The following is a 27,520-nucleotide window of genomic DNA, read 5'->3' on the forward strand; positions in this document are numbered from 1 at the left end:
TCTCGAACAGCTCTTCATTTCCGGTTATCCTGTGGTGAAATCCGAAATCGAAGAAAAATAAGCAAGTAAGCATGGTTCGGGGAATAGCGACTGTAAAATTAGACAGGTGTAGTAACAGAAAAAAATAACAATTCAAACATTGATTAACCATATTTCGTAGAAAAGCGTTTGTTGGATAATTCTGCATTTTAACAAAGTTGTCGATTTGGAGCTGGTATGTCAGTAACTAACGTTAGGCCTAACTGAACCGATTTAGAGAAGTCATGAACAGTATACGTAACTTTAGGCTATTTCCGATATTCACAGTTTACCAATTACATTATATGAGGTCTTGCTATTTACCTCTGGTCAGTAACGCTTCCTTATTTAAGCCAACCAAATTAATAATAAACTATTACAAAAAGTCACCTAAAACCTAAACGCAGCAGGTAGGTGGGAGGAAGATTGGTTAATGTCCTTCCACCCGGACAAGTGTAACGTCCTTAGCATCTCAAACAAACGCACAAAGACCAATTATACATATAAACTCCATGACCACAAATTACAACAAGTAACATCTTGCAAATATCTAGGAATCACAATACAAAATAACTTACGATGGGACACGCACATCAACAACATAACAGCCAATGCTAACAAGACACTAGGATTCTTGAAACGAAACCTACAGATAAACTCACAACATATAAAAGAACATGCATACAAAGCCATAGTCAGACCCAAACTGGAGTACTGCTCCTCCGTATGGGACCCCCACCAGACAAATCAAATCATGCAAATCGAAAAAACACAACGCAGAGCAGCACGCTATACAACAAGCAGATACCACAACACAAGTTCAGTACAAGACATGATGGAAAACCTCAACTGGACCTCACTACAAACACGCAGAACAAGAACACGTTTAATTTTATTTTATAAAATCATACACCATCATGTGGCAATAAACTATAGTCAAATTCTCAATCTGACAGACTTCAGGACGAGACAATCACACCCATTCACATATAGACATATAGCTGCCACCAAGGACATATTCAAACACTCTTTTTTTCCACACACAATTAAACAATGGAACATCCTACCGGTGGCTACAGTACAAAGCACTACACTAGAGGTCTTCAAGTCACATATCCTAAAAACAGAAACTTGAAGATCTAAACCCCACTCCCTAAAATTTCTATCATATTTTTATCTTATAACTGTCACTAAAAGAAAATAATAAAAAAAAATAACATGCACCTTCACGATCACTGTAAATAACTTCACTCTTTTTTTTTTTCCACAATCAACGCCTCTGCCAATCCGCACAATATAATCATCGGCATCGATGGATTTGTGTTTCTTATAAGAAGAAGAAGAATTAATGGATTCAAAATTCAATCGACTATAGTTAAGTGATTAAGTCAAAGATAATTTGAATGGATCGAGGCATCATCAGTGTTCACCCTTAAAGATTTTTCCCTGTTGGTCCTAATGACTGACTGACCCTAAAAGTTTCTGGTCCTGACTGAAAGTTACTGGTCCTTACAAAGTTACAATTCATCCTTGTAGTTTATATATATATATAATTACTAGCAAAGTAATAGTTTTACCAACAAAATATAACTGCATATCTGGATTAGTATCGTAGGTTCTCCACAAAGTTGACTGAAAACCAAAATATTACGAAAATTTGTTTTGGACAGTTTGATCTTCGACCTTTCTACAATATTCTACTGCCATTTTTGCTTTGTATATCTTATATCTGGACCAAAAGTTGCCGGTCAAAGGACCATGCAGCTACATGGTAAAAATTGTCTGCCCATCTATAAAATTGTCGGTCACAGGCAGGCGGACAGGCGTTAATTTTGAACGCTAGGCATCATAGGAATGTAACGTCTTGATTTGGTAAAGCTAGGGTTCGATCTCTTCGCTGTGACAAGTCTGACAATAGTTCTGGTTCTGACTTTTGTTTATTTGTCTGGATGGTACAAATTTCCTTGAAACAAAGATAGCACTTATAAACACATGTATATACACACAACGACTCATTTGAACTCACCCAGCTTAAACACTTACAATACACATATGTATGAAACATTACTGACTACTCACGTACCAGACAGACTAGATAAATGTGGTTGAAAATGATAATATCTAATGAAACGCCAATACCATAGCATTCTACGATAAAAAGAATTTGATCACTACAGACCAAAAGATATACTGAGAGAAATACTAAGCTAATGCTTATATTATAGATAAATGGAATAATATATTAACGCTAATTATAGCAGTCTGTGAGGCTATTTTTTCCGCTGCAAGTCATTTGGACTAATAAACCTCAAAATTTTACTAGTCTGACTATTTAATCACTAGTCCAAATCAAATATACAGCCGTTTTGCTTCAGCAATTCAAATTCAGTCATGATCAGTTTACAATTATTTACCCAAATTGCAGTCTGGATGCTTTCGTGAACACAAATTCTCACAAAATGATGGATCTGGACTGAAATAATCGTATGAAGAATGCACTCAAAATGTGTTGAAAAATGCAATTGACCACCGACAACGCTCTTGTAAATGTAGCATGTAACGATATTAATCGAATGGGGAGCCACTAGTCCAATCAGACTAGTTCATTACAATTGGCACTAGTCTAGCTGTAAAATTACTTGTCATGGGCATCAAACTACTGCTTAAAGTCGCAGACTGTTATAGTTAATAATTAGGTCCATTAAAGTAGATATAAATTATTTAAATATTAAATATACAATACTGTACCCACCCTACATAAGGTGTCGGGGATACCAGAAAAGTATGAATAAAATTATGAAGTTATGACGAATTGGTCAATCCGTGACATACATGATGCTACTCTGACAGTCTGACGAGAAGTGCCGGGAGCGATAGATAGGAAATAAAAGAAGGGGAGTAGAAGCAGGAAATAAAGAAGCACAGAGCACGCAGTGTCTGTGATCCAGTCTTGTCCAATGAAAACTATTAGTCGTTAAACACCACATTACGTCACAGATATTACAAACACACATGTACAGGTAAGACAGGAACAAAACAAAATCATGTGACATCACGCTACGGGTACTATCGAATAATTAACACTGATGTTTAAACTTGCTAGCTGATACAAAAATTTGCCTATCAGGGATTAGGGATATAAGAGTGATTAAAGTGATATCGATTGGTCAAGACAGGTGAGTACAGCTCAGTCTGCTGTAGACCAAAAGTTATATAGAAACACCGACAAGGAGGCCCCTGTGGGGACCACCAGGCTGAGGGGAATACAATTAGACATTTTTATAATAAATATTTTTACTATAATCACATATACCAGACATGTATATATAATGTTGAATGATATTGACTGAGAATGAGTGGTTATATTTCAGGTCTTGAAGAAGACACACTAGATGGTCAGCATGGCTGCAGAAGTTGAAATAGATGACTCTTTATACAGGTAAATAAACCAAATAATATTTAACTGTGTGTTTAGGCATTTAAAAATTAATTCAATATATATATGATTGATTTAATTGTTGTATCATATACAAACATACAAAGTAAAAGGATATTTTAGTTTAATGGTAGATGTCAATATGTATAGATGACAATGACAGTATAATCTTACAGTTCTTAATTTGGCATTTTGTTTATTCTTAAATAACACTTTTTAGGGTCTATAGGTTTTAAAGTAATATTTGAACTTATACAGCCGTCAGCGGTATGTGCTTGGTGATAGTGCTATGAAGAGGATGGCTAATTCTTCAATGCTAGTCTATGGTATGGGAGGACTAGGTATAGAGATTGGTAAGTATTTTATGTATTATCAACTTTTCTCCCAAAAATACTAATGTACATAGATTCAGAATCATTGAAAAACTTTGATGTCAGAAGCATTTATGGAATATACATATACAGAAGAATGCAACTTTTGGTGAGCCAAAGACAAGATATTTTTTTATTGGTAAATATTGCAATGTAATGCAATGAACTCTTTTATATTTTTCAGCAAAGAATATTGTATTGGCTGGGATCAAGGTAAATAGTGCATGGAAAACTTAATAGCAGCATATAAAATGGTCAGTTTACGAGTTTCATTGAAATTAAAAAAAAGTTAAAATGTACAATACTGCATTTGCTTGTTTTATTTAAACTTTTCCAATCTTAATACCTAGAAGGTAAATTCTTTACAAATGAATTAAGTTATACGTGGACATAAGGTATTGAAATTAATTGTGCTTTTATTGTAGTCATTGACAATACAAGACGATAAAATGGCTACAGTGAGTGACCTGGGCGTACAGTTCTTCCTGACAGAGGAAGATGTAGTGCAAGGAAAGAACAGGTATTAGTGCTAAGTGCAAGGAAAGGGTATAGATTATATGACTCTTTCATGTGTGGATATGAAGGATAGGGATATTCTACTCGAGGGTCATAAAATGTTGTAAAACTCGAGGCTTGCCGAGCATTTTTCTCTCATACCTCGACGTTTTATTGCAATTTTACTACTATGATTTTCCGCCATTTTGAAATAAATTTGAAGAAAATGCGTCTGCAAATCGATTTGCCATAAATGATAATGCGTGATATTTTCAACGCAATTCCCGTTGTTTGTATCTTTTAAAGTTAATCCAGCTTAGTTTCGGAAAAAAATTGCTGAAATTGTATGTAGAAAACAGTAATTTTGTTGACACTGTGACGTCACAAGGCTTTATTGCATGGGTAGCCATGCAATACAACCTCAGGCAACATGAGTGTATTGGCCTTGACCAGCCAGTATTTCACGTGTAGGTATGAGAGAAAAAGTAGTACAGGAAAGAGGCAGGTCAACTACAATACAGGAGGAATGGAATAGGTTAACTACCTAAAATTGTGATAGAACAGGCTATATATCATGATTCCCTGGGAAAAGATGAAGTGACATTTTCAATATAAGAATGCCCAGGGCACAAAAAACTGTTGTTAAAGGTGACATTATAATAGACGAATTACTAAATAAGATTTTCTAAAATTGCAGCCTTAATTGTTAAGTTTATGTCAAATTTAGTTGTATCTGATTTGATGATTTTATTTTGATGCCTTCATATATATAAATAATGAGGGGTAGTTATAGAGGAAGAGGTGCTAGTGCCAATAACTGAAGAAACAATTCAAATTGCTTTACAATATGGATTTTCTTACTAGGTACTCTGGTTTTCTCCCACATATAGACCCATCATACACTTCCATCTGGGTCAGCAAGCACATTAATTCACATTCTTTTAGTTTTGGCTTATTTGAACTGTATGGCCTAACCTAGTATGTGAGCCATTTCCCCACATTTATTTTTCCTTTATAGAGCTGCAGCAAGTGAAGGAAGACTAGCAGAGTTAAATCCATATGTTAGTATCAACAGCCTGACCACTGGACTGGACAATAACACTGATCTATCCTACATTACCAAATATCAAGTAAGTTTTGTTCCACACACCTTTGACGTCACATGAGCAGGCTGTCAAAGTGCTGGCATGACTGGCTCTGATTATTTTGGGACTGTTACCAATATGGCTGACAGATGGTTGTCTCGAATATTCAAATTTGAAGTTTGTGATTGCTATTTCACTGAAAGAACTTAATAGATGTCTCTTTAATTTCTATCTAAGGCTCTCTTTTATTTCTACTTGTTTTATTATCATTAGGATAGGAAATACAACAAGGTTTACTGGCAGCCATCTTGAATGATTGCAATTAAGTTAAGTTGTGCATATTGCAATTTAGGACTGATCGGCTAATAAAATGGTCGCCACCTTGGATTTTGTTAGTCAAAGTAAGTGTTACAGCTATTTCTCAGCTAGTTCTGCCTATTGCATTTTGGGACCGATCGGTCAGCAAGATTGCCGACCATCATCTTGGATTTTGATAGTTTTAAATTTGAAAAGCAGAGAAAAGATCCCTCTTTCATTTGTCAAACATAGATCAATCTTTGGTTGGTGCCAACTGGGATCTCTTGTTGAGTAATGAATAACTGTTGTTTGTTTCCTTTCCAGTGTGTGATATTGACCGAGGTGCCTCTACAACTACAGCTCAAAATAAACCAGCTATGCAGAACCCAGTCACCTCCTATTCAAGTAAGTGTCGAGTCTACTCAAATGTTCTTTATGTTCTTTTCACAAAAGTCCAAATTATTAATGTGATTAAAAATACTTCTCCCAGCAAATTGGAAACAAACCCACACACAGATGATTTTAATCTTTATCACACTCTGTTACCAATGAAATAATTGGACAGCATCGGATATATCCCATAAAATGTCATATTTGGATGTCTGTGTGACCTGAGCTTGTCACACTTCTATTGAATAACTTCATTGTTGAAAGGACTAACTGTAATTCGAATTAAAAATGACGTCACACAGCATGTGATTCTTCAATTGGATGATGAAGTGTCTAATATTCCTAATACATATAAGGTTGTCTTTCTAGTTTATCAGTGCTGACGTCTATGGAATTGTGAGCGGTGTGTTCTGTGATTTTGGGGATGATTTCGAAGTGATGGATGTCAATGGAGAAGAAATGAGAGATACATTTATAGAAAATGTTACAAAGGTATGATATCATTACGTTACAAATGTGGCCATTCTAAATTCAGAACTGTTTAAATAATGAAATGTACTACATTGAAAATATGTTTAGCACTGAATTAATATTATATTATATTACATGTATATTGTATTATATTATTAATACTTGTATTATAAGTTAAAACTTGATTTAGTTTACAACAAATACAAAAGTATTTATACCGACTGTTATGATTCATTATACATATACTCACGTAAGTGTACTGTGATATCTAACCAACCAGATCAGGAGGGTCAACAGTGTAATGTATTTGACCCAATAAGTACCCCCGCCCCTGTATGTGCCCCTCTCCCATATTGAGGTCTGCAAGTGCCCCTCTCCCATATTGAGGTCTGCAGGTGCCCCTCTCCCATATTGAGGTCTGCAGGTGCCCCTCTCCCATATTGAGGTCTGCAGGTGCCCCTCTCCCATATTGAGGTCTGTAAGTGCCCCTCTCCCATATTGAGGTCTGTAAGTGCCCCTCTCCCATATTGAGGTCTGCAAGTGCCCCTCTCCCATATTGAGGTCTGTAAGTGCCCCTCTCCCATATTGAGGTCTGCAGGTGCCCCTCTCCCATATTGAGGTCTGCAGGTGCCCCTCTCCCATATTGAGGTCTGTAAGTGCCCCTCTCCCATATTGAGGTCTGTAAGTGCCCCTCTCCCATATTGAGGTCTGCAAGTGCCCCTCTCCCATATTGAGGTCTGTAAGTGCCCCTCTCCCATATTGAGGTCTGTAAGTGCCCCTCTCCCATATTGAGGTCTGTAAGTGCCCCTCTCCCATATTGAGGTCTGTAAGTGCCCCTCTCCCATATTGAGGTCTGCAGGTGCCCCTCTCCCATATTGAGGTCTGTAAGTGCCCCTCTCCCATATTGAGGTCTGCAAGTGCCCCTCTCCCATATTGAGGTCTGTAAGTGCCCCTCTCCCATATTGAGGTCTGTAAGTGCCCCTCTCCCATATTGAGGTCTGTAAGTGCCCCTCTCCCATATTGAGGTCTGCAAGTGCCCCTCTCCCATATTGAGGTCTGCAAGTGCCCCTCCCCCATATCATCGTGAAGATTTCTTTATTTGATTTCTTTTGTAACTTGATTCAAGACTTACTTTGTGCACTAATTCTGTGAAATCTAGCCTTATTTAACAACGGGCCCCTTCATCTTCCATTTGTTTAACTGTCTAGGTGCTTGTTGGATCAAATACTGTATGGTATTACAATTTCTTAACAATTACTATATATTATTTTCTGAACAAGGTGTCCTCTAATTAGGCTGTAATTATTGTTAATTGACAGGGTAACCCCGGAGTAGTCACCTGTCTGAAAGATAAATTCCACGGACTTGAGACCGGTGACATGGTTACCTTCAGGGAGCTTAATGGAATGACGGCACTAAATGGAATGACATGCAAGGTTAAAGGTCAGTCCTGTTTCTCACACTGTGTTCCATAAGAACATAACACTCCTCGATAAACATCAATACAAGTATATAGAATATACCATATTGGCTTTTACAAGCTCTCGCCCTACTCAAAGATGGTATTAAAGAGGTGGGTTTTAAGTCAGATAATGACAAGAAGTGGATTCTAGTCATGTTCAAACCCTGTAAAGTATGTATCAGTCATTTGGTTTAAACCCTGTAAAGTATGTATCAGTCATTTGGTTTAAACCCTGTAAAGTATGTATCAGTCATTTGGTTTAAACCCTGTAAAGTATGTATCAGTCATTTGGTTTAAACCCTGTAAAGTACGTATCAGTCATTTGGTTTAAACCCTGTAAAGTATGTAATCAGTCATTTGGTTTAAACCCTGTAAAGTACGTATCAGTCATTTGGTTTAAACCCTGTAAAGTATGTATCAGTCATTTGGTTTAAACCCTGTAAAGTATGTATCAGTCATTTGGTTTAAACCCTGTAAAGTATGTATCACTCATTTGGTTTAAACCCTGTAAAGTACGTATCAGTCATTTGGTTTAAACCCTGTAAAGTACGTATCAGTCATTTGGTTTAAACCCTGTAAAGTATGTATCAGTCATTTGGTTTAAACCCTGTAAAGTATGTATCAGTCATTTGGTTTAAACCCTGTAAAGTATGTATCAGTCATTTGGTTTAAACCCTGTAAAGTATGTATCAGTCATTTGGTTTAAACCCTGTAAAGTATGTATCAGTCATTTGGTTTAAACCCTGTAAAGTATGTATCAGTCATTTGGTTTAAACCCTGTAAAGTACGTATCAGTCATTTGGTTTAAACCCTGTAAAGTATGTATCAGTCATTTGGTTTAAACCCTGTAAAGTATGTATCAGTCATTTGGTTTGATTGGTTTCATGTCCTTATAACATCCAGAGTCATTTAAGGATGTGTCAGGGTTAGGTGGTGCAGCAAAGTTGGAGTACCTGGATAAAAACTAGAGACCAGTAATGTCCTTGAGGCAGTCATCCATTCAAGTGTCTCTATAAGGAACGTTAAAACCTTATCTACAAAAAATACTTTTAGACAGAAAGATATATTAGTATGATGTGGCACAAGATTAGATTTTCCACAACACTTTAATTACCTATGATTTTGACATCCTCCTTTTAGTACTAGATGTAATTTCTTTGATGTTTATCAACCATAATATATAATAATCTAGTATCATAATGAGTAGGTGTGCTTTTATGATATGGAGGTTTCGTGATACCAAAATGACTTGGGGAGAAAAGTATGATTTACTGTTGATTAGTCCCATCTTCTGATGATAGTGACATTAAAAAAAACAAATCAAAATATGATGTCCCAATTACCGACGATGAGACTAATCAACGGTAAATTGTACCCATATCATATTGGTATCTCAAAATCAACATTTTCTGTTAGCCCTTCAGAAATGATGCTTATTGTAAGTGATTATGGTGACCAGAATTTCATCAACAGTTTTCTTGTGTGTCAATAAACTGGAGTTTTTGAAAGGGATTTTAAAGATTAAAACTATCAGACAATCATATTGTATGAAATGGAGATAAAGTATATGAATAATTTGGATTTTGTGATTCTGATGTTTCCAGTTTTATCTCCATCAACATTTGCAATCTGTGATACCAGTGGAGAAGTCTTCACACCATATGAACATGGAGGTATCCTAACCCAAGTCAAGGCATCCCAGAAATTCTCTTTTGTAAGTATATATAGTCAAGGACTCACAGAAATTCTCTTTTGTAAGTACATATAGTCAAGGACTCACAGAAATTCACTTTTGTAAGTACATATAGTCAAGGACTCACAGAAATTCTTCTTTGTTAGTACATATAGTCAAGGACTCACAGAAATTCTTCTTTGTTAGTACATATAGTCAAGGACTCACAGAAATTCTCTTTTGTAAGTACATATAGTCAAGGACTCGCAGAAATTCTCTTTTGTAAGTACATATAGTCAAGGACTCACAGAAATTCACTTTTGTAAGTACATATAGTCAAGGACTCACAGAAATTCTCTTTTGTTAAGTACATATAGTCAAGGACTCACAGAAATTCTCTTTTGTAAGTACATATAGTCAAGGACTCACAGAAATTCTCTTTTGTAAGTACATATAGTCAAGGCATCACAGAAATTCTCTTTTGTAAGTACATATAGTCAAGGCATCACATAAATTCACTTTTGTAAGTACATATAGTCAAGGACTCACAGAAATTCTCTTTTGTTAGAAGATATAGTCAAGGACTCACAGAAATTCCCCTTTGTAAGTACATATAGTCAAGGACTCACAGAAATTCTCTTTTGTAAGTACATATAGTCAAGGACAGTCAAGGACTCACAGAAATTCTCTTTTGTAAGTACATATAGTCAAGGACTCACAGAAATTCTCTTTAGTAAGTACATATAGTCAAGGACTCACAGAAATTCTCTTTTGTAAGTACATATAGTCAAGGACTCACAGAAATTCTCTTTTGTAAGTACATATAGTCAAGGACTCACAGAAATTCTCTTTTGTAAGTACATATAGTCAAGGACTCGCAGAAATTCTCTTTTGTAAGTACATATAGTCAAGTCATCACAGAAATTCTCTTTTGTAAGTACATATAGTCAAGGACTCAAAGAAATTCTCCTTTGTAAGTACATATAGTCAAGGACTCACAGAAATTCTCCTTTGTAAGTACATATAGTCAAGGACTCACAGAAATTCTCCTTTGTAAGTACATATAGTCAAGGCATCACAGAAATTCTTCTTTGTTAGTACATATAGTCAAGGACTCACAGAAATTCTTCTTTGTTAGTACATATAGTCAAGGACTCACAGAAATTCTCTTTTGTAAGTACATATAGTCAAGGACTCACAGAAATTCTCTTTTGTAAGTACATATAGTCAAGGACTCACAGAAATTCTCTTTTGTAAGTACATATAGTCAAGGCATCACATAAATTCACTTTTGTAAGTACATATAGTCAAGGACTCACAGAAATTCTCTTTTGTTAGAAGATATAGTCAAGGACTCACAGAAATTCCCCTTTGTAAGTACATATAGTCAAGTCATCACAGAAATTCTCTTTTGTAAGTACATATAGTCAAGGACAGTCAAGGACTCACAGAAATTCTCTTTTGTAAGTACATATAGTCAAGGACTCACAGAAATTCTCTTTAGTAAGTACATATAGTCAAGGACTCACAGAAATTCTCTTTTGTAAGTACATATAGTCAAGGACTCACAGAAATTCTCTTTTGTAAGTACATATAGTCAAGGACTCACAGAAATTCTCTTTTGTAAGTACATATAGTCAAGGACTCGCAGAAATTCTCCTTTGTAAGTACATATAGTCAAGTCATCACAGAAATTCTCTTTTGTAAGTACATATAGTCAAGGCATCACAGAAATTCTCCTTTGTAAGTACATATAGTCAAGTCATCACAGAAATTCTCTTTTGTAAGTACATATAGTCAAGGACTCAAAGAAATTCTCCTTTGTAAGTACATATAGTCAAGGACTCACAGAAATTCTCCTTTGTAAGTACATATAGTCAAGGACTCACAGAAATTCTCCTTTGTAAGTACATATAGTCAAGGCATCACAGAAATTCTCCTTTGTAAGTACATACAATCAAGGACTCAAAGAAATTCTCCTTTGTAAGTACATCATATAGATAAAAAGAAATTTTAAAAAATGCGAAATGAAAAAGAAACATTCAGTTATTCACTGTTTCTATTTGTTTGTACTTCAAACAAAATGATTGAGATGCTGCATTTTCCAGATACATTTGTATTTAATCAAGTTTGTGGATTTGAAGCAGCTGATATTTTTGGTTTATTTGTTTTTTTTATTAATATAACAGGACTAGCATTTGTATTATTGTTGGTATTACAAAGATATATACAAAAGACTAGTCTAATGGTAATTCAGTAAATTTTCTATTACAGAAAAGTTTGGAGTCGCAGCTAAAGGATCCAGCTCTGCTTATTCCTGATCTGTCTAAGTTTTCTGTAGGTAAAACTACCCAGCTTGTTCTCAAAAATCATTTTCGGTTGTGTCTGTATAAATGTCAAATTGGATGTAGATTAAATCTAATAGAGTTTTATCAAATCTTTGCTTGCTGAATATTTTGAACAATGTATGTTCAAGAATATTTAATAAAGATCTTTTGGGTAATTATACTCTCAAAGGCTGATTTCAAAATCAAAGAGTTAATTAAAAAAAGTGTATCGGGGTAATTCATATAATCTTGTTGCTATGCATATAGTGTTTGATATTGATATGGCTTTTAAAATTCAATCCATGATAAAACTAATGTTTTGATTTTACCAGGCTCCCTCAAATCTACATCTGGGAATGTTAGCTCTACATCAATATTGGCAGGAAAATAATGGACAGCTGCCAAATGTCTGGTATGTAAAGTGTACCATAAAAATTCTAGTATACATTTCCAAATAAAAAATTGGTGTTGATACTGTGAATCTGGTCAAAATATTTCCTTAAAACTATAAAATTGAATTCTAGTGGTTTTAAATTGTCATGATCTGGCTTTCAGGGTATTTATGATTAGACTATTTTTCAATAACTTGGAAACCAAATTTTGGCGATCATAGACATGTTCTACAAAATAACGAAAATATCATTTCCACAAAAATAAATGGCTATGTGGTAAGTGATCAAAGTTGCTACCAGATTCAGCTGAAAGGATTTTACATAGGTATATTGATTACATCCAACGCCATCGAATAAAGATTGCTTTCTATGCTTTACACATGGTGGAGGATATTACTTTCCTTTTGAGACTCATTTAAGATAATTATATAGAATTGAAGTTGGACACCAAGAGTCATAAAGTTGTGGCTTCCTAAAACAAAACAGAGATTTCTGGATATACATGTAACTGTCAACTTAATTATGATAAAAGTATAAAACAGTAGTATTGTTTTACCTTCCAGGTGCCAGAGAGATGCAGCTAGAGTTGTGTCACTTGCAAATGAAATCAACAATAGCCTAAGTAATAAGGTGAGATATCTACCACAAGGTCGAATAATATCAGATGCATTTATGCGAGATATTCCAGTAAATACACCAGGCCCCGATTTCTCAAAACTAAAAATGCAGACTTAAGTCAAAACTTAAGTTTTTTTCCTTATGTAACTTATATGAAAATTTATGACTTAAGTCAGTTTTTGACTTATGTTTGTTTCAAGAAATCGGGGCCAGAAACTGAACAGATTAAAAGAAAAAAAAGTAATCATTCACTCCTATGAGGTTAAGATGGAAGGATTGTTCAGCTGTAATTTAGGGGATACGTCAATGTATTAAACATATTTGGAAATGCATTAATTCCTGATCAAGGACTGTTCAGTGCATTAACAATTTGAAATTATGTTTTAATGCAATTATTTGTGAAAAATTAATATTTGAATTAGTGATGGATACATTGATTTCCTGCAGTATGTCTAAACCCTTGTGTGAGAGACTGCCAAATCTTGGGCTGACAAGTCCATCATTTCCTCACAGGTTGAGATTTCTGTCCTCAGAAGGCAAACTTTCTTTTCCACTAGGTGGAGTCTTTAGATGAGGATTTGGTGCGCTTGTTGTCCTTCACATCACGTGGATGTTTCGCTCCTCTTTGTGCTGCCATTGGTGGCTTTGTAGCTCAGGAAGGACTGAAAGCACTAACGGGGAAGTTTACCCCTCTCAACCAATGGGTGAGTTCATTAGGAATATAGGACTCTTTACACCCCTCAACCAATGGGTGAGTTCATTAGGAATATAGGACTCCTTACACCCCTCAACCAATGGGTGAGTTCATTAGGAATATAGGACTTCTTACACCCCTCAACCAATGGGTGAGTTCATTAGGAATATAGGACTCCTTACTCCCCTCAACCAATGGGTGAGTTCATTAGGAATATAGGACTTCTTACACCCCTCAACCAATGGGTGAGTTCATTAGGAATATAGGACTTCTTACTAGGTGAGTTCATTAGGAATATAGGACTCTTTACACCCCTCAACCAATGGGTGAGTTCATTAGGAATATAGGACTCCTTACTCCCCTCAACCAATGGGTGAGTTCATTAGGAATATAGGACTTCTTACACCCCTCAACCAATGGGTGAGTTCATTAGGAATATAGGACTCCTTACTCCCCTCAACCAATTGGTGAGTTCATTAGGAATATAGGACTCCTTACTCCCCTCAACCAATGGGTGAGTTCATTAGGAATATAGTACTCAGGACTCCTTACTCCCCTCAACCAATTGGTGAGTTCATTAGTAATATAGGACTCCTTACTCCCCTCAACCAATGGGTGAGTTCATTAGGAATATAGTACTCATTCAATAGGGGGTTTTGAGATCACAAAACAATGTTGGTTAAGTACAATTTGCCGTCTTTTAGTCCCATCATCTGGTGATTATGATGTCATTATTTGACATGAGTTTTGTGGCGTCATCAATTACAGGAAGGTGGCCCTTGGGACTAATCAATGGTAAATTGTACTTTATCCACAGTTTTGGGATCTGGAAGCCCGTGTAGTGACCGTTCACCAGGCAGTAAGTAGCCACGCCCTGTGTAATGTCAATAGGTAACAAATAGGAAAGGATTTCTTAATGAAGGCATGGTACTGATTTCTACAGCAGATTTAATACTGTAATCTTATACCATTAAGTTTCTGTTAAAATCTAATTGTATAAAAAAGGTCTTCTACCATCCATGTATGTTTGTCTTTACTGTTTACTCACTTGCTGGAGATGTGTATAATTATTAGAAGACTTCGGTTTGTTATATATAAAGTATGGACGTTTTTAGAGAGATTAACAGTATGTATGTGGTCTGTTATAGCTATACCTGGATGCCGCTGATGTTGTTAGTAAGGCTGACATCAATAATCCAGCAGGATTCCAGCCAAGGTAATCATTGTTCACATACAAAATGTTGATATAATCCAGTTTCATATAGTATGTGTTTTCCATAATGTACATTGTATTTTAATCAAAACACCCAAATCTCATTAACTGTAACCCATCACATACACTTGTAATGATTATTTATTTACAGTCAGTTTATTCTAGACAAATATTCAGAGGTATGTTTGGGGTATACTTCATATTTTGCAAAACAGTTCTAAAGAAATATTCATTGCTATTCAATTTTAAGTTTAAGCTTATTAACCTCACACTTGTATAAAAAAAAAAAAAATATATCATCAAACTGTTTGTTTATGACTGGCTTTTTTTTTATCTGTACAGAGGTGACCGGTATGATGCTCTGAGAATCTGTATTGGGGAAACAAAATGTTGTCAGCTAGCAAATACCAGACTGTTTATGGTGAGTCCATAGGGAAAGTTAGGGTTGTTTGGTTCAGTATACTTCTAGTGGAAGTCAGTACTGTTGAAAAAGTGACATTTAATTGTATGTCATCTGAAAGTAACAAATTACTGGACAGATTCATGAAGTAAAGTTTTAACTCAAGTAGTCCTGTAAAACAGTCACTGTGTAACCCTAGACAATGTTGTTTGAGGGGTGCTGAAGGCTTTGTGTAACCCTAGTCAATGTTGTTTGAGGGGTGCTGAAGGCTTTGTGTAACCCTAGTCAATGTTGTTTGAGGGGTGCTTAAGGCTTTGTGTAACCCTAGTCAATGTTGTTTGAGGGGTGCTGAAGGCTTTGTGTAACCCTAGTCAATGTTGTTTGAGGGGTGCTGAAGGCTTTTTGTAACCCTAGTCAATGTTGTTTGAGGGGTGCTGAATGCTTTTTGTAACCCTAGTCAATGTTGTTTGAGGGGTGCTGAAGGCTTTGTGTAACCCTAGTCAATGTTGTTTGAGGAGTGCTGAAGGCTTTGTGTAACCCTAGTCAATGTTGTTTGAGGGGTGCTGAAGGCTTTGTGTAACCCTAGTCAATGTTGTTTGAGGGGTGCTGAAGGCTTTGTGTAACCCTAGTCAATGTTGTTTGAGGAGTGCTGAAGGCTTTGTGTAACCCTAGTCAATGTTGTTTGAGGGGTGCTGAAGGCTTTGTGTAACCCTAGTCAATGTTGTTTGAGGGGTGCTGAAGGCTTTGTGTAACCCTAGTCAATGTTGTTTGAGGGGTGCTGAAGGCTTTGTGTAACCCTAGTCAATGTTGTTTGAGGAGTGCTGAAGGCTTTGTGTAACCCTAGTCAATGTTGTTTGAGGGGTGCTGAAGGCTTTGTGTAACCCTAGTCAATGTTGTTTGAGGGGTGCTGAAGGCTTTGTGTAACCCTAGTCAATGTTGTTTGAGGGGTGCTGAAGGCTTTGTGTAACCCTAGTCAATGTTGTTTGAGGGGTGCTGAAGGCTTTGTGTAACCCTAGTCAATGTTGTTTGAGGGGTGCTGAAGGCTTTGTGTAACCCTAGTCAATGTTGTTTGAGGGGTGCTGAAGGCTTTGTGTAACCCTAGTCAATGTTGTTTGAGGGGTGCTGAAGGCTTTGTGTAACCCTAGTCAATGTTGTTTGAGGGGTGCTGAAGGCTTTGTGTAACCCTAGTCAATGTTGTTTGAGGGGTGCTGAAGGCTTTGTCACAGTTTTAACCTTATGGGTAATGATAATATCATTATTTTTTGTTGTTTGAGGGGTGCTGATGGCTTTGTCACAGTTTTAACCTTATGGTTAATGATAATATCATTACTTTTCCTGAAAAAACGTGGATGGCATGACGAGAAAATTTATACACCAACAGCTTCATAACTTGCATTTTGTTGCAACTGTTTAAAAAAGACAATAAAATTGAATGAAGTATGGGCATGTTACATGGCCAGATATAAAGAGATTAAGATGACACTTGTCATATAACTAATAGAGATTTATTTTTGTGTAGGTTGGTTGTGGAGCCATTGGCTGTGAGATGCTGAAGAACTATGCCCTAATGGGGATTGCTACACAGGATAAAGGCAAGGTATGGTACAATGAACTTATTGGTCTACTGAATTAAAGATGTGTAGCAGCATGGTGCTACCACTGAACACATCTCAATTAATACATGGTTTATACATTTACACAAGGTGTTCGGTTTTACTGAAATATATTGGTGGTTAAAAGTCAAACTTTGAAAAAGAACATTTAATTATAATTTTGTAACAATGTTGTCAGGATATAAATCAATAGCTCAACTGACCAAAATTCAAGGCCATTCAATCGAAGGTCAAGGTCAAATTGCAGATCATCAATTTAGAATGTTTTCTGTCACAGTCAAGGTTACCGAGTTAAATGCTGTTAACAAGTTAATTTCAAATTGTATACAACCTTTTATAGATTTTATTTTTATCCCCCTGCCCAACGAAGTTGGCGGGGGATATACAAATGGGTTCCGTCCGTCCGTCCGTCCGTACGAATGGTTTCCGGAGCATAACTCTATAACCAGAAGAGATTTTCCACGAAACTTCATACACAGATTGGTCTTATGGTCTAGTAGTGCCGTTTGCTATTTTTAGGTTTTCATTTTTTGCATTTTTTCCGTAACCATGGAAACATTGCTGAAAATATCATATTTTTGTACCAGGTTCGTTTCCGGAGCATAACTCTAAAATCAGAAGAGATATTTCCACTAAACTTCATAGACACATTGGTCTTATGGTCTAGTAGTGCCTTTTGCTATTTTAAGGTTTTCACTTTTTGTACTTTTTTCTGGTACCATGGAAACATTGCTGAAAATGGCAGATTTTTGTGTAAGAATCGTTTCCGGAGCACAACTCTAAAATCAGCAGAGATATTTCCATGAAACTTCATAGACACATTGTTCTTATGGTCTAGTAGTGCCTTTTGCTATTTTTAGGTTTTCATTTTTTGCACTTTTTCCGTAACAATGGAAACATTGCTGAAAATATCATATTTTTGTACCAGGTTCGTTTCCGCAGCATAACTGGAAAACCGGTTGAGATATATGCACGGAACTCCATAGACACATTAGTCTTATGATCTAGTAGTGCCTTTTGCTATTTTAAGGTTTTCACTTTTTGTACTTTTTTCTGGTACCATGGAAACATTGCTGAAAATGGCAGATTTTTGTGTAAGAATCGTTTCCGGAGCACAACTCTAAAACCAGCCGAGATATTTCCATGAAACTTCATAGACACATTGTTCTTATGGTCTAGTAGTGCCTTTTGCTATTTTTAGGTTTTCACTTTTTGTGCTTTTTTCTGTAACCATAGAAACATTGCTGAAAATATCATATTTTTGTACCAGGTTCATTTCCGGAGCATAACTCTAAAACCAGCAGAGATATTTCCACGAAACTTCATAGACACATTCTTTTTATGGTCTAGTAGTACCTTTTGCTATTTTTAGGTTTTCATTTTTTGCACTTTTTCCGTTACCATGGAAACATTGTTGAAAATATCATGGTAAATGGTAAATGTTACTTTGCAAAACTCCACCCATCTTTGTGTATATAGTTTAATATAAATGTCAAGGCTGTATACCTGATTCAACAATTGCAGCCCCGCTCTACTTGAATTATACTCCATCTTTCTTTAGCTCAACTTCCTTTTTCCATTTTTTTTTTTCCATACACATAAGTCTCCACAATCAAACTTACTTCAGCTTTGATATCTCCATTGGCGGGGGATCTGAATGACTATGTCCTTGTTGCATTAACTTTCAATTTTAATTTCATTCTATTTTTGTTTTGATTTTCACTTTCCAGATTACTATAACAGACAATGACCTCATAGAGAAATCCAATTTAAACAGGCAGTTTTTGTTCCGGCCACATCACATTCGAGTAAGTACAAAAAAAAATTAATAAAAAACAGAAACTACAGTGTAAACAAACTTATTTTTGTGACTATGTTATTTTCATTACAAAATTTTTTTTTATGTCAGTTTGATTTTGATATTGTGACTTATTTCTTATGGTGATTAATTTTCTCAAATTCTCATCACCTACAAAATACACCAATATGGAAATAACTTGGTTTATTGTTGGTACATATCACTATTTCAGTGTGAAGTTTTGGCTATCAGGGGGAGGTTAAGTGTGTAAAAGTGTTTTGTTTTAGGTAACTGTAAATGTAATTCCAAGTAGACCAATTAATGTTCTGGATGTCTCGCAAATTTTGAGTCTAAAATTAAGGATGTACTCCTCTGAGAAGTCAAAATTTTCTTGTATTCAACTTTTTTTCTCATATAGATTTTTGGAAATAGGAGTTCATACCATAAAAGAAAATGGAAGAAAAAACATATGTCCGTGTGCTCGTTTTTGAGCTATTGTCACTCAAAGATACCTAGTTGACAAAACATTATATTTTCCAGTAGTCTTCTTTAAAAATAGACAAGTTTGATTAATAAGACTAATATTTTTTTTTCAGAATAACAACACATGCTACCCCTACCCCTTAATTTTGAGCTACAAAATGCACCTTTTTCAGCCATTTTTGCCAAATTAAACCCCTTATAGAAAAAGTTCTGGTATTAAACTTTTGTTAGCTCACCTGGCCCGAAGGGCCGGGGAGCTTATGTCATGGCGCGTCGTCCGTCCGTCGTCCGTCCGTCAACATTTAATTTAAATCGCTACTTGTCCTAGAGTTCTGCATGGATTGTAACCAAATTTGGCCACAAACATCCTTGGGGGAAGGGGGACAGAACTTGTATCAATTTTGGCTCTGACCCTCCCCCCCCCCCCCAGGGGCAGGAGGGGCAAGGCCCAATAGGAAAATAAGAGGTAAATATACAAATTCCTTCAGAACAGAAACAATGAACCCGTATTCAGAACATGACTTGACATTACAAACCAGGTGAGCGATAAAGGCCCTTTTTTTGCATATCAACAGGGAAAGGGTTGTTCTTTCTAAATCAGGCAGAAAAATGGGGGGTCCGTGTGCTTACTTTTTTGCCCCATTTGAATATTTGTTGTTTTTCAGTATTTTAGAGTAAAAAAATAAAAGTGCTCAAATTACTATTAACTGTTAAAATAAAGTGACAAAAGTGTATCGTTTCACACATCAATGCTCAATATTTTAATTAACACGAACCCAGTAAATATTTACAGAAAAAATTAGCTCGATACAGCTAAAAATAATATTAATATTAATAGATTTTATTTGAAAATCTCATAACTTTTTAGGTCATCTGACCCAAAGGGTCAGGATGACCTATAGTCATCATGCACCATCCGTCGTCATCTGCCGTGCGCCGCCCGCCGTGCGCCATGCGCCGTGCGTAAACTTTTCATTCAAACAACTTCTTCTCAATAACCGTAAGGCCCAAAGTACTCATATTTGGCCTGTAGCATACTGGGATGAAGGGCTATCAAAGTTGTGAAAATAAATGACCTTGACCTACTTTCAAGGTCACAGGGGTCAAATAGGCTAAAATCTTTGAATGACTTCTTCTAACTAACCGAGAGGTTCAGGGTACTCATATTTGGCCTGTAGCATGCTGGGATGAAGGGCTACAAAAGTTGTGAAAATTAATGACCTTGACGTACTGTCAAGGTCACCGGGGGTCAAATAGGCTAAAATCTTTGAACGACTTCTTCTAACTAACTGAAAGGTCCAGGGTACTCATATTTGGCCTGTAGCATGCTGGGATGAAGGGCTATCAAAGTTGTGAAAATAAATGATCTTGACCTACTTTCAAGGTCATAGGAGTCAAATAGACTAAAATCTTTGAATGACTTCTTCTAACTAACCGAGAGGTTCGGGGTACTCATATTTGGCCTGTAGCATGCTGGGATGAAGGGCTACCAAAGTTGTGAAAATTTCAAGGTCACTGGGGTCAAATAAGCTAAAATCTTTAAACAACTTCTTCTAACTAACCAAAAGGTCCAGGTTACTCATATTTGGCCTGTAGCATGCTGGGATGAAAGGCTACAAAAGTTGTGAAAATTAATGATCTTGACCTACTTTCAAGGTCATAGGAGTCAAATAGACTAAAATCTTTGAATGACTTCTTCTAACTAACCGAGAGGTTCAGGGTACTCATATTTGGCCTGTAGCATGCTGGGATGAAGGGCTACCAAAGTTGTGAAAATGAATGACCTTGACCTACTTTCAAGGTCACATGGGTCAAATAAGCTAAAATCTTTTAACTGCACCTTTTAATTAGCAGAAAGGTCCAGGGTATTCATATTTAGTCAGTAGCATGCTGAGATAAATGGCTATCAAAGTTGTGGAAATGAATGACCTTGACCTACTTTCAAGGTCACGACCGTCAAATATTCCAAAATCTTGAATTTTGAACTTCTTCTCAAGTTCTACCAGTGTGATTAAGCTGAAACCTGCATGAAAGGATCCTGACAGGTCCCGACCAAGTGTTGTTATATTTTATGTCGATCCAAAATCCAAGATGGCTGCCACAGATGATCCAAGATGGCTGCCACAGATGCCATCTTGAAAACACATTTTGAACTTCTTCTCAAGTTCTACCAGTGCAATTTAACTGAAACTTGAAACATGAAATGCGGCTGATATGATCTTGTCAAAGTGTTGTTATATCTCTGGTTGATCCCAGATTGAAGATGGCTACCATGACACCATATCTAACTCTTTTCCTATACAGCTATTGCCAAGATAGTCAGATGACCGTTAAGGCCCTTGGGCCTCTTTTTTGATCTATATCAAAACGAGACTTCAACGGGACTGAAACCTCAGAAGAATACATCCTTAAGATATCAGGTGCTTGATCAGCTGGACAAATGGACTAGTCTGTTCTGTTGTGATGGGATGCTGTGTCCTTGTATGTTGGTTAATGAGGTAGCCATCAGTTGCTACATATATGTCCAAAGAAAAGTCCAAATCATCTGGTATTTGAAGTGAAATGAAACCTTATTCCAACACATTGCTTTCAAATCAGCCAGGGTCCGTACAGATCTGGGTCGTATGGTACTGTAGGCCTGACTTTGTTTATATTTTTCTCTCGGCACTATTATATGTTGAAACTTTTGTTAAAGTTTTACAGTTCTGTTAAAATTACAAATAAATTGGCAGATATAAGCCAAGGTGAAACGAAGTCAAAAACACATAAAATTTAGTCTGGTAATGTGATTGTAGAGCATAAAAATCCAAGCAATGAATACAGTGATATCAAGCCAAGGCAATGATCAAGTCATAGGCTAAATAAAAACATAGCCACATAAGTAGCAACAACGTCAGATAAAAATGATGGTAGTATGACATGTTGAACACCTCATAGTCCAATGTATAGGTATGTGATTATTAGTGATCTTTACAACATAAAGAAGTGAAATAAGATGAACAAAAATACAGCTGCTGGGTGACAGCTGTCTGATACAGATTTAGCCTGCTCACTGGCCATTGGTCAAACTAGGATAGGAAAGAGATTATGATGCATATGAACAATTACTTAGCTAATCCACTACTGCTATTTTCATTTGGAAGATCCATTCTTAAAATTAAATAAGAAACAACGGATAAACCACTTACAGTGTACTTTAATCCTGTTTCAGTCCTTCGTTCACAATATTGATGAGTGCCATAGCCAAGTTGGTGTATAAAAATGCAAACTATTATTTTGGATCAAAGTTTCTTTTATTTTCAGCATGTACAAGTTCATATATATTTATCTATTATGGCCTGGTTGAGAGGGCACTATTGCCTCATAGTATTGTCGAGGGATGGAATAGTGCCTGAGCCGAAGGCGAGGGCACTATCCCATCATAAGACAATACTATGAGGCAATAGTGCCCTCTTAACCAGGCCATAATGGGTTTAGTACATCACCCTGACATGAGACCGTTTTCCATGTCATTGCAATAGAAGCACGTCAAGCGATAGGCCTACCTCGCAACGCTGTCTTCATTTCCACACCACGTTGTTACATTAAAAGTACAACATATAAATTGTGGCAGAGATATGGGATTCTATAAAAACGGGATTCAGCTTCATGAAAATTAAAAGTAGATCAATATAGAACATTAATGAACTGTCTTCTGTAGAAAAGCAACATTTGCTTCCATCCCTGCACAAAACAGTCTGTCCGCCATCTTGACGTCTTGGTCGAAGCGCAACGTTATAATGACGTCATGTAATGGTGACATCACAATACATTCACTTTCAATTTCGCGCCACTTCAATAGTGCCCGCTTGCCCGGGCACTATTGCAAATAGTATCCATGTGTGTAGCCAATCAGAATCCAGTATTCTGTCACGTGATGTACTAAATATATATATTTATATATACAAAGCCAAAGCTTGAACTATGAAAACAATTTCACAGTCAATTTATAATTATTATCAGTGTCTGGAATGATTTTCTCATGCTGAATACAAAGCATTTGTGGTAGTGTGTCTCTAGGTCGGATCATAGTTAATCTAATCTGAGAAATTGTGGAAAGATGCTTTAGATGTTTGTAGTTGGTACAAAATATTGTAAAACTGTTGTTTACAGGTTAATTTTAACCACTCAAAGAAATTCCCATTCTCGGATCCAGGTATTAGTCACACTATCGCTTACTAACCCCTAGGACCATAGGCCGCATTTGCTGTGGTTCTGATAAATATTTATAAAACCACCCACCAATGAACAGGTGTGTTGAAGTTAACGGCACACTTGTGTAAGTGAAACAAAAAATAAATTGAAAAACTATATGATGTTGGTCTGGATATGCACTCAAGCATGACACAAGTAATCGGCCTTCATGTGCATACAGCACAGTGCTTTAGCAGACGAGTATTTTTGAGATGAGAAACAGATATATCATATCAAACCTGTATAATAAACAAACTTTAACAATGAAAACAATTAACAAAACTGAGTTGTAAGTAGTATTAAATTTATTACAAAAATATCAGGAACATACATATTTTGTATATATCATCTATGTCCTTGAAATATATAAACAAAGTGTACCAAATTATAACTGAAGTATGTTTTGAGACATCAAATTTGATTGCATCTGCTAGGATATGGATTAAATGAATTATTCGTGATATCACGGCAAATTGTGGACTATGGTCCTAGGGGTTAATAAACGATAGTGTAACGTACATCTGGGACAAAGGATGGGAAATTCCCAGTGATGTAGGTTATCCTCCATCTTTGTTGTGCACATTGCATTTTAGGACAGATCAGACAACAAGACTACTGAAAGACAGCCATCTTGAATTTTGATAGTTAAAGGTTGTTACTACTATTTCTCAAAAAGTACTGACGGAATCTGTCTCAAATTTCATATGTAGGCTGCCTTTGGGTTCTTGTAGTGCATATTACAATGACAACAAGATGGCTGACAGACTGGGAATTTATTACCTTACAAAAAACTGGTTACTATTTATATACAGGAGAATATGGCAATTGAAACTTACAGGGTAGCATGATTCTGTTGGATATTGTATTAAAAAAACAATAGATGACATTACAACTGAATTTCAAATTTTGATATTGATAGAAATTATAAAATAATGGATATTGGGAAATACTTGATATTGGGCTATCTTGAAATGAATTGGACAACCAAAGTCTTAATACATTAATATTGTAAACATAAATATTTACGATGGAATAAGAGAGAAAAGATATCTTTCCAATTGATTGATATTTATTTTTCAATGATGGACATGAAATATCTGTCTTGGATCTCTAGCTTGTTTTGAAATGTCTATTGTTAAAAGTTTTGCTAACAATTACCTCTTATAGAACCAACTCTTGAGATTCTAAACCATATATGAGTGAAAACCTCTTTCTTTCAAGTTTTGTGAACAATGATCACTTCTTATGTAACACAGCTATACTGATTCCAACAAATTTTAAACAAATTATTCTTGAAAGATTGCAAGTTTTGTGAATGATTTCTTCTCAGGCTGTTTTGGGTCATAAAAATATCCTGGATGTTTTTGAAGTTTCACACATATGTGGTTGTCTGGTTCAAAGGACCACATGTGGCGCCATTGGCACTTTGTAATTCCTTGTCCAGTGTTTGTGGAGATACCTGTGATACAGGTGAAACTTGTCTCCTTCCCACGTCGTTATCCATCACTGATAAATCCAGACTCGGTTCCCTGGTGGGGTTGGTGATATTTGACATTCGTCCAATGTCCCCAAATAGATCGTTTGAATCTAGACTTCCCACAGTAGATACAGAGTAGACAGAAGCTACCTGTATGGGATGGACAATATAGGAGTTATTCATATAGTCAATGTCAACTGGTCCGAAGGCTTTCCGTATCTGTTCTCTATCTATAGCACATCCTGGTCTCAAGGTCATCCTCATCATAGAAGGGATCAAGTGTTTTACGTATTTTGGTAAATGCATCTTTTTCCCAGTTTTGATGACATTGATGTAATCATCTGACTTTTCTAACTCCGCTAGTTTACTTTGGAACTGTAATATTTCTTGTACTTTTTCACTGTCTTCTCGTTCATGCTCTTCCAATGTAGAAGATATTTTTATGTATAATTTCTCCTGTTCTTGTAAAAGATTTTCGGCCATCTCATCGATGATTCTCTTTAGAAGGTCACGTCTTCGTATAATTTCAGCTCTTGCGTGCTTTGCTAATTCCTGTTCTTTTTCCTTGAGAGTTTGACAGTCTTTCAAATCCCTTTGAATTTCAGCAAAGTCAGAGTTCTCTTTCTTCTGCTTTCGTAGTCCTGATAGAATCATTGCTGATGAAGTTTTCAGTTCTACAAACTTGTGTCCAATGTGTTTTTTCTCAATACATTCATGGCACACAAGTTTCTGATTGCAGGAATAACACACCATTTCATATGGCTTGCCTATATGCTTTGAACATGCCATTCTGACAATGTTTACCTATGAAGTTCTTTATGAAACAGTATCTATACAATATAACATTTAACTCTCTCCCCCGTTGACTCAAACTTGGACAGGAATGAGGATGTTACGTCATATTCATATGGTTATTTGTGGGGATTTCCTGGGAGATATGAATGTTTATTTGTTGTGAAACGCTTCAGTGATTTGGCACCATAGCTGTGTATGTTTGACATTGACCTAAGCGGTGACACAAAAATCAACTGTTTTTGTCATATATCTAGATCTGTGTTAAAACATTTTATTTTAATAAAATAAAAAAAGTTCAAACTTCTTATAGCTTAAAGTAAATGTTAAAAAGTGTCAAAATCTGTACCAAGATAATGTTCTATGGAAGTATGTAAGATAATTCTCATGAATCATTTTGACATGTTAATTTGTTCTCTTCCTGGTTTATATTCAGGTACCACGGTAACCTAAATATACTAAATATATCTACATACCTGTATCACCAAGTAATATATACTGACAGAAAAAATAAAGCTTCAATTTCAAAGCTTTCTTTAAGCATCTGGTTTCATTTGATTTTAAGTCTAGTCATCTTACTGGTTCATGCAAAAAATAAGTTTAGTTTAGGTTTATACCTACAAGTAAATGTAATAGTATAGAAATTAAACAATGTTGTTGTGTACTTTGCAAAATGAAAAGAAATCAAAGCCAAACCAGACTTCAAAAGTTGAGAGTGCAATTTCTACACGATTTTAGGTAAGCTAACAATTCTTTTTATTTCTTTTATCATGAAAATCCCCAGTTTTTGAAGATTTTTTAAATGTATTTTAAAAAGATTCAGTTCTACATTTCAACACGGAGCTAATTCAACCTCAGACATAGAAATATTGGATGATGTCTATGAATTAAACAGGAGAGAACCACATCACTGTTTCAGTATTTTGCTAGGCTATCTGAGGTTCTGCCATGTTTAGGGATCATTTTGTCTGTTGTCTGTCTGTTTGAAGTTTGTCAGTATTTCTCACTACTTCATTTTTTGGCGAGGTAATTTGTGATCGTGGTTGCAAAATTCTCTTTCAGTCAATTTCCTCAATAGGATTGGCTAAAAACTTGCTCGCAGATACTAGCGCTCCTAACGGCAGTGTATTCAACAACTTTGATTTTACCGGGAATTTTAAATAATAAATTTTGAATATGAAAGTTACTGAAATAAGCGTATCTGTAATGTTGAAACAGGAATAGTAGATTACTGCTTTCATATCCTTACCATATACATTATCCAAATGATCTTAGGTTGGAAAATTTTCACTTGAATTGTTTACAATGTATTTAGACTTTTCGTCCCGAAAATGTTGTTTACAACGCATGAAGACGTTTCGTCCCGAAAATGCTTCGTTTCGCCCCACGCGTTTAGTCCCTACTAGTGACAATTATCCCGCAACGGAAAAAATGAATCAATATTTCACCTCAAACATCAAAATTGTTACAATAATGATTTTTGTACTTTGAATCAAATCAGTTCGGGAGCAAATAAATTTCAGGACGAAATGGAGACTTGTTTATTACGGCTGCGTTATGCCACATGTACGTGTAAATCCACAATGGAAGAAAGACAACTCTAACAAAATTTAGGATAAACTTTGTCTTCGGATCAAATAGCGCGTGACAGACGATGGACATTTTCTAAATGTCCAAGGTGGCGTAATCTTCCAACTTACGGCAGTTAATAAGGTATGAATATTTACCACATCTATAATTATCGATAATTTTATAAGCACATGTATACATTATCAGATTATAT

General features: G+C 35.9%; 2 protein-coding genes across 2 annotated transcripts in view; one reads left to right on the forward strand and one right to left on the reverse strand.

Moving 5' to 3' along the window:
* The window catches only part of LOC138332962 (ubiquitin-like modifier-activating enzyme 6), a 57,709-nt gene continuing 30,189 nt past the window's right edge, over positions 1 to 27,520 (forward strand). Inside the window, exons 1-18 of the mRNA XM_069281031.1 lie at positions 1 to 65; positions 3,390 to 3,457; positions 3,713 to 3,807; positions 4,010 to 4,038; positions 4,251 to 4,345; positions 5,339 to 5,450; positions 6,027 to 6,107; positions 6,462 to 6,584; positions 7,883 to 8,006; positions 9,630 to 9,739; positions 11,972 to 12,034; positions 12,357 to 12,436; positions 12,980 to 13,046; positions 13,592 to 13,738; positions 14,877 to 14,944; positions 15,284 to 15,362; positions 16,861 to 16,938; positions 18,685 to 18,762. Of these exons, the coding sequence (XP_069137132.1) occupies positions 3,411 to 3,457; positions 3,713 to 3,807; positions 4,010 to 4,038; positions 4,251 to 4,345; positions 5,339 to 5,450; positions 6,027 to 6,107; positions 6,462 to 6,584; positions 7,883 to 8,006; positions 9,630 to 9,739; positions 11,972 to 12,034; positions 12,357 to 12,436; positions 12,980 to 13,046; positions 13,592 to 13,738; positions 14,877 to 14,944; positions 15,284 to 15,362; positions 16,861 to 16,938; positions 18,685 to 18,762 (1,476 nt within the window). The 5' untranslated portion in view covers positions 1 to 65; positions 3,390 to 3,410. The remainder of the gene's footprint in view (positions 66 to 3,389; positions 3,458 to 3,712; positions 3,808 to 4,009; positions 4,039 to 4,250; positions 4,346 to 5,338; positions 5,451 to 6,026; positions 6,108 to 6,461; positions 6,585 to 7,882; positions 8,007 to 9,629; positions 9,740 to 11,971; positions 12,035 to 12,356; positions 12,437 to 12,979; positions 13,047 to 13,591; positions 13,739 to 14,876; positions 14,945 to 15,283; positions 15,363 to 16,860; positions 16,939 to 18,684; positions 18,763 to 27,520) is intronic.
* Positions 23,752 to 25,868, reverse strand: LOC138332963 (uncharacterized). The gene has a single exon (XM_069281033.1). It carries the CDS (start codon positions 25,732 to 25,734, stop codon positions 24,841 to 24,843), a length of 894 nt encoding a protein of 297 aa, XP_069137134.1. The 5' UTR covers positions 25,735 to 25,868; the 3' UTR covers positions 23,752 to 24,840.

The sequence above is a fragment of the Argopecten irradians genome, chromosome 10 (assembly GCF_041381155.1).
Source record: "Argopecten irradians isolate NY chromosome 10, Ai_NY, whole genome shotgun sequence".
Classification (NCBI taxonomy): domain Eukaryota; kingdom Metazoa; phylum Mollusca; class Bivalvia; order Pectinida; family Pectinidae; genus Argopecten; species Argopecten irradians.

What these genes read in the sequence shown, in the direction of transcription:
- LOC138332963 (XM_069281033.1), bottom strand. Translation starts at nt 25,734, where the DNA reads ATGGCATGTTCAAAGCATATAGGCAAGCCATATGAAATGGTGTGTTAT.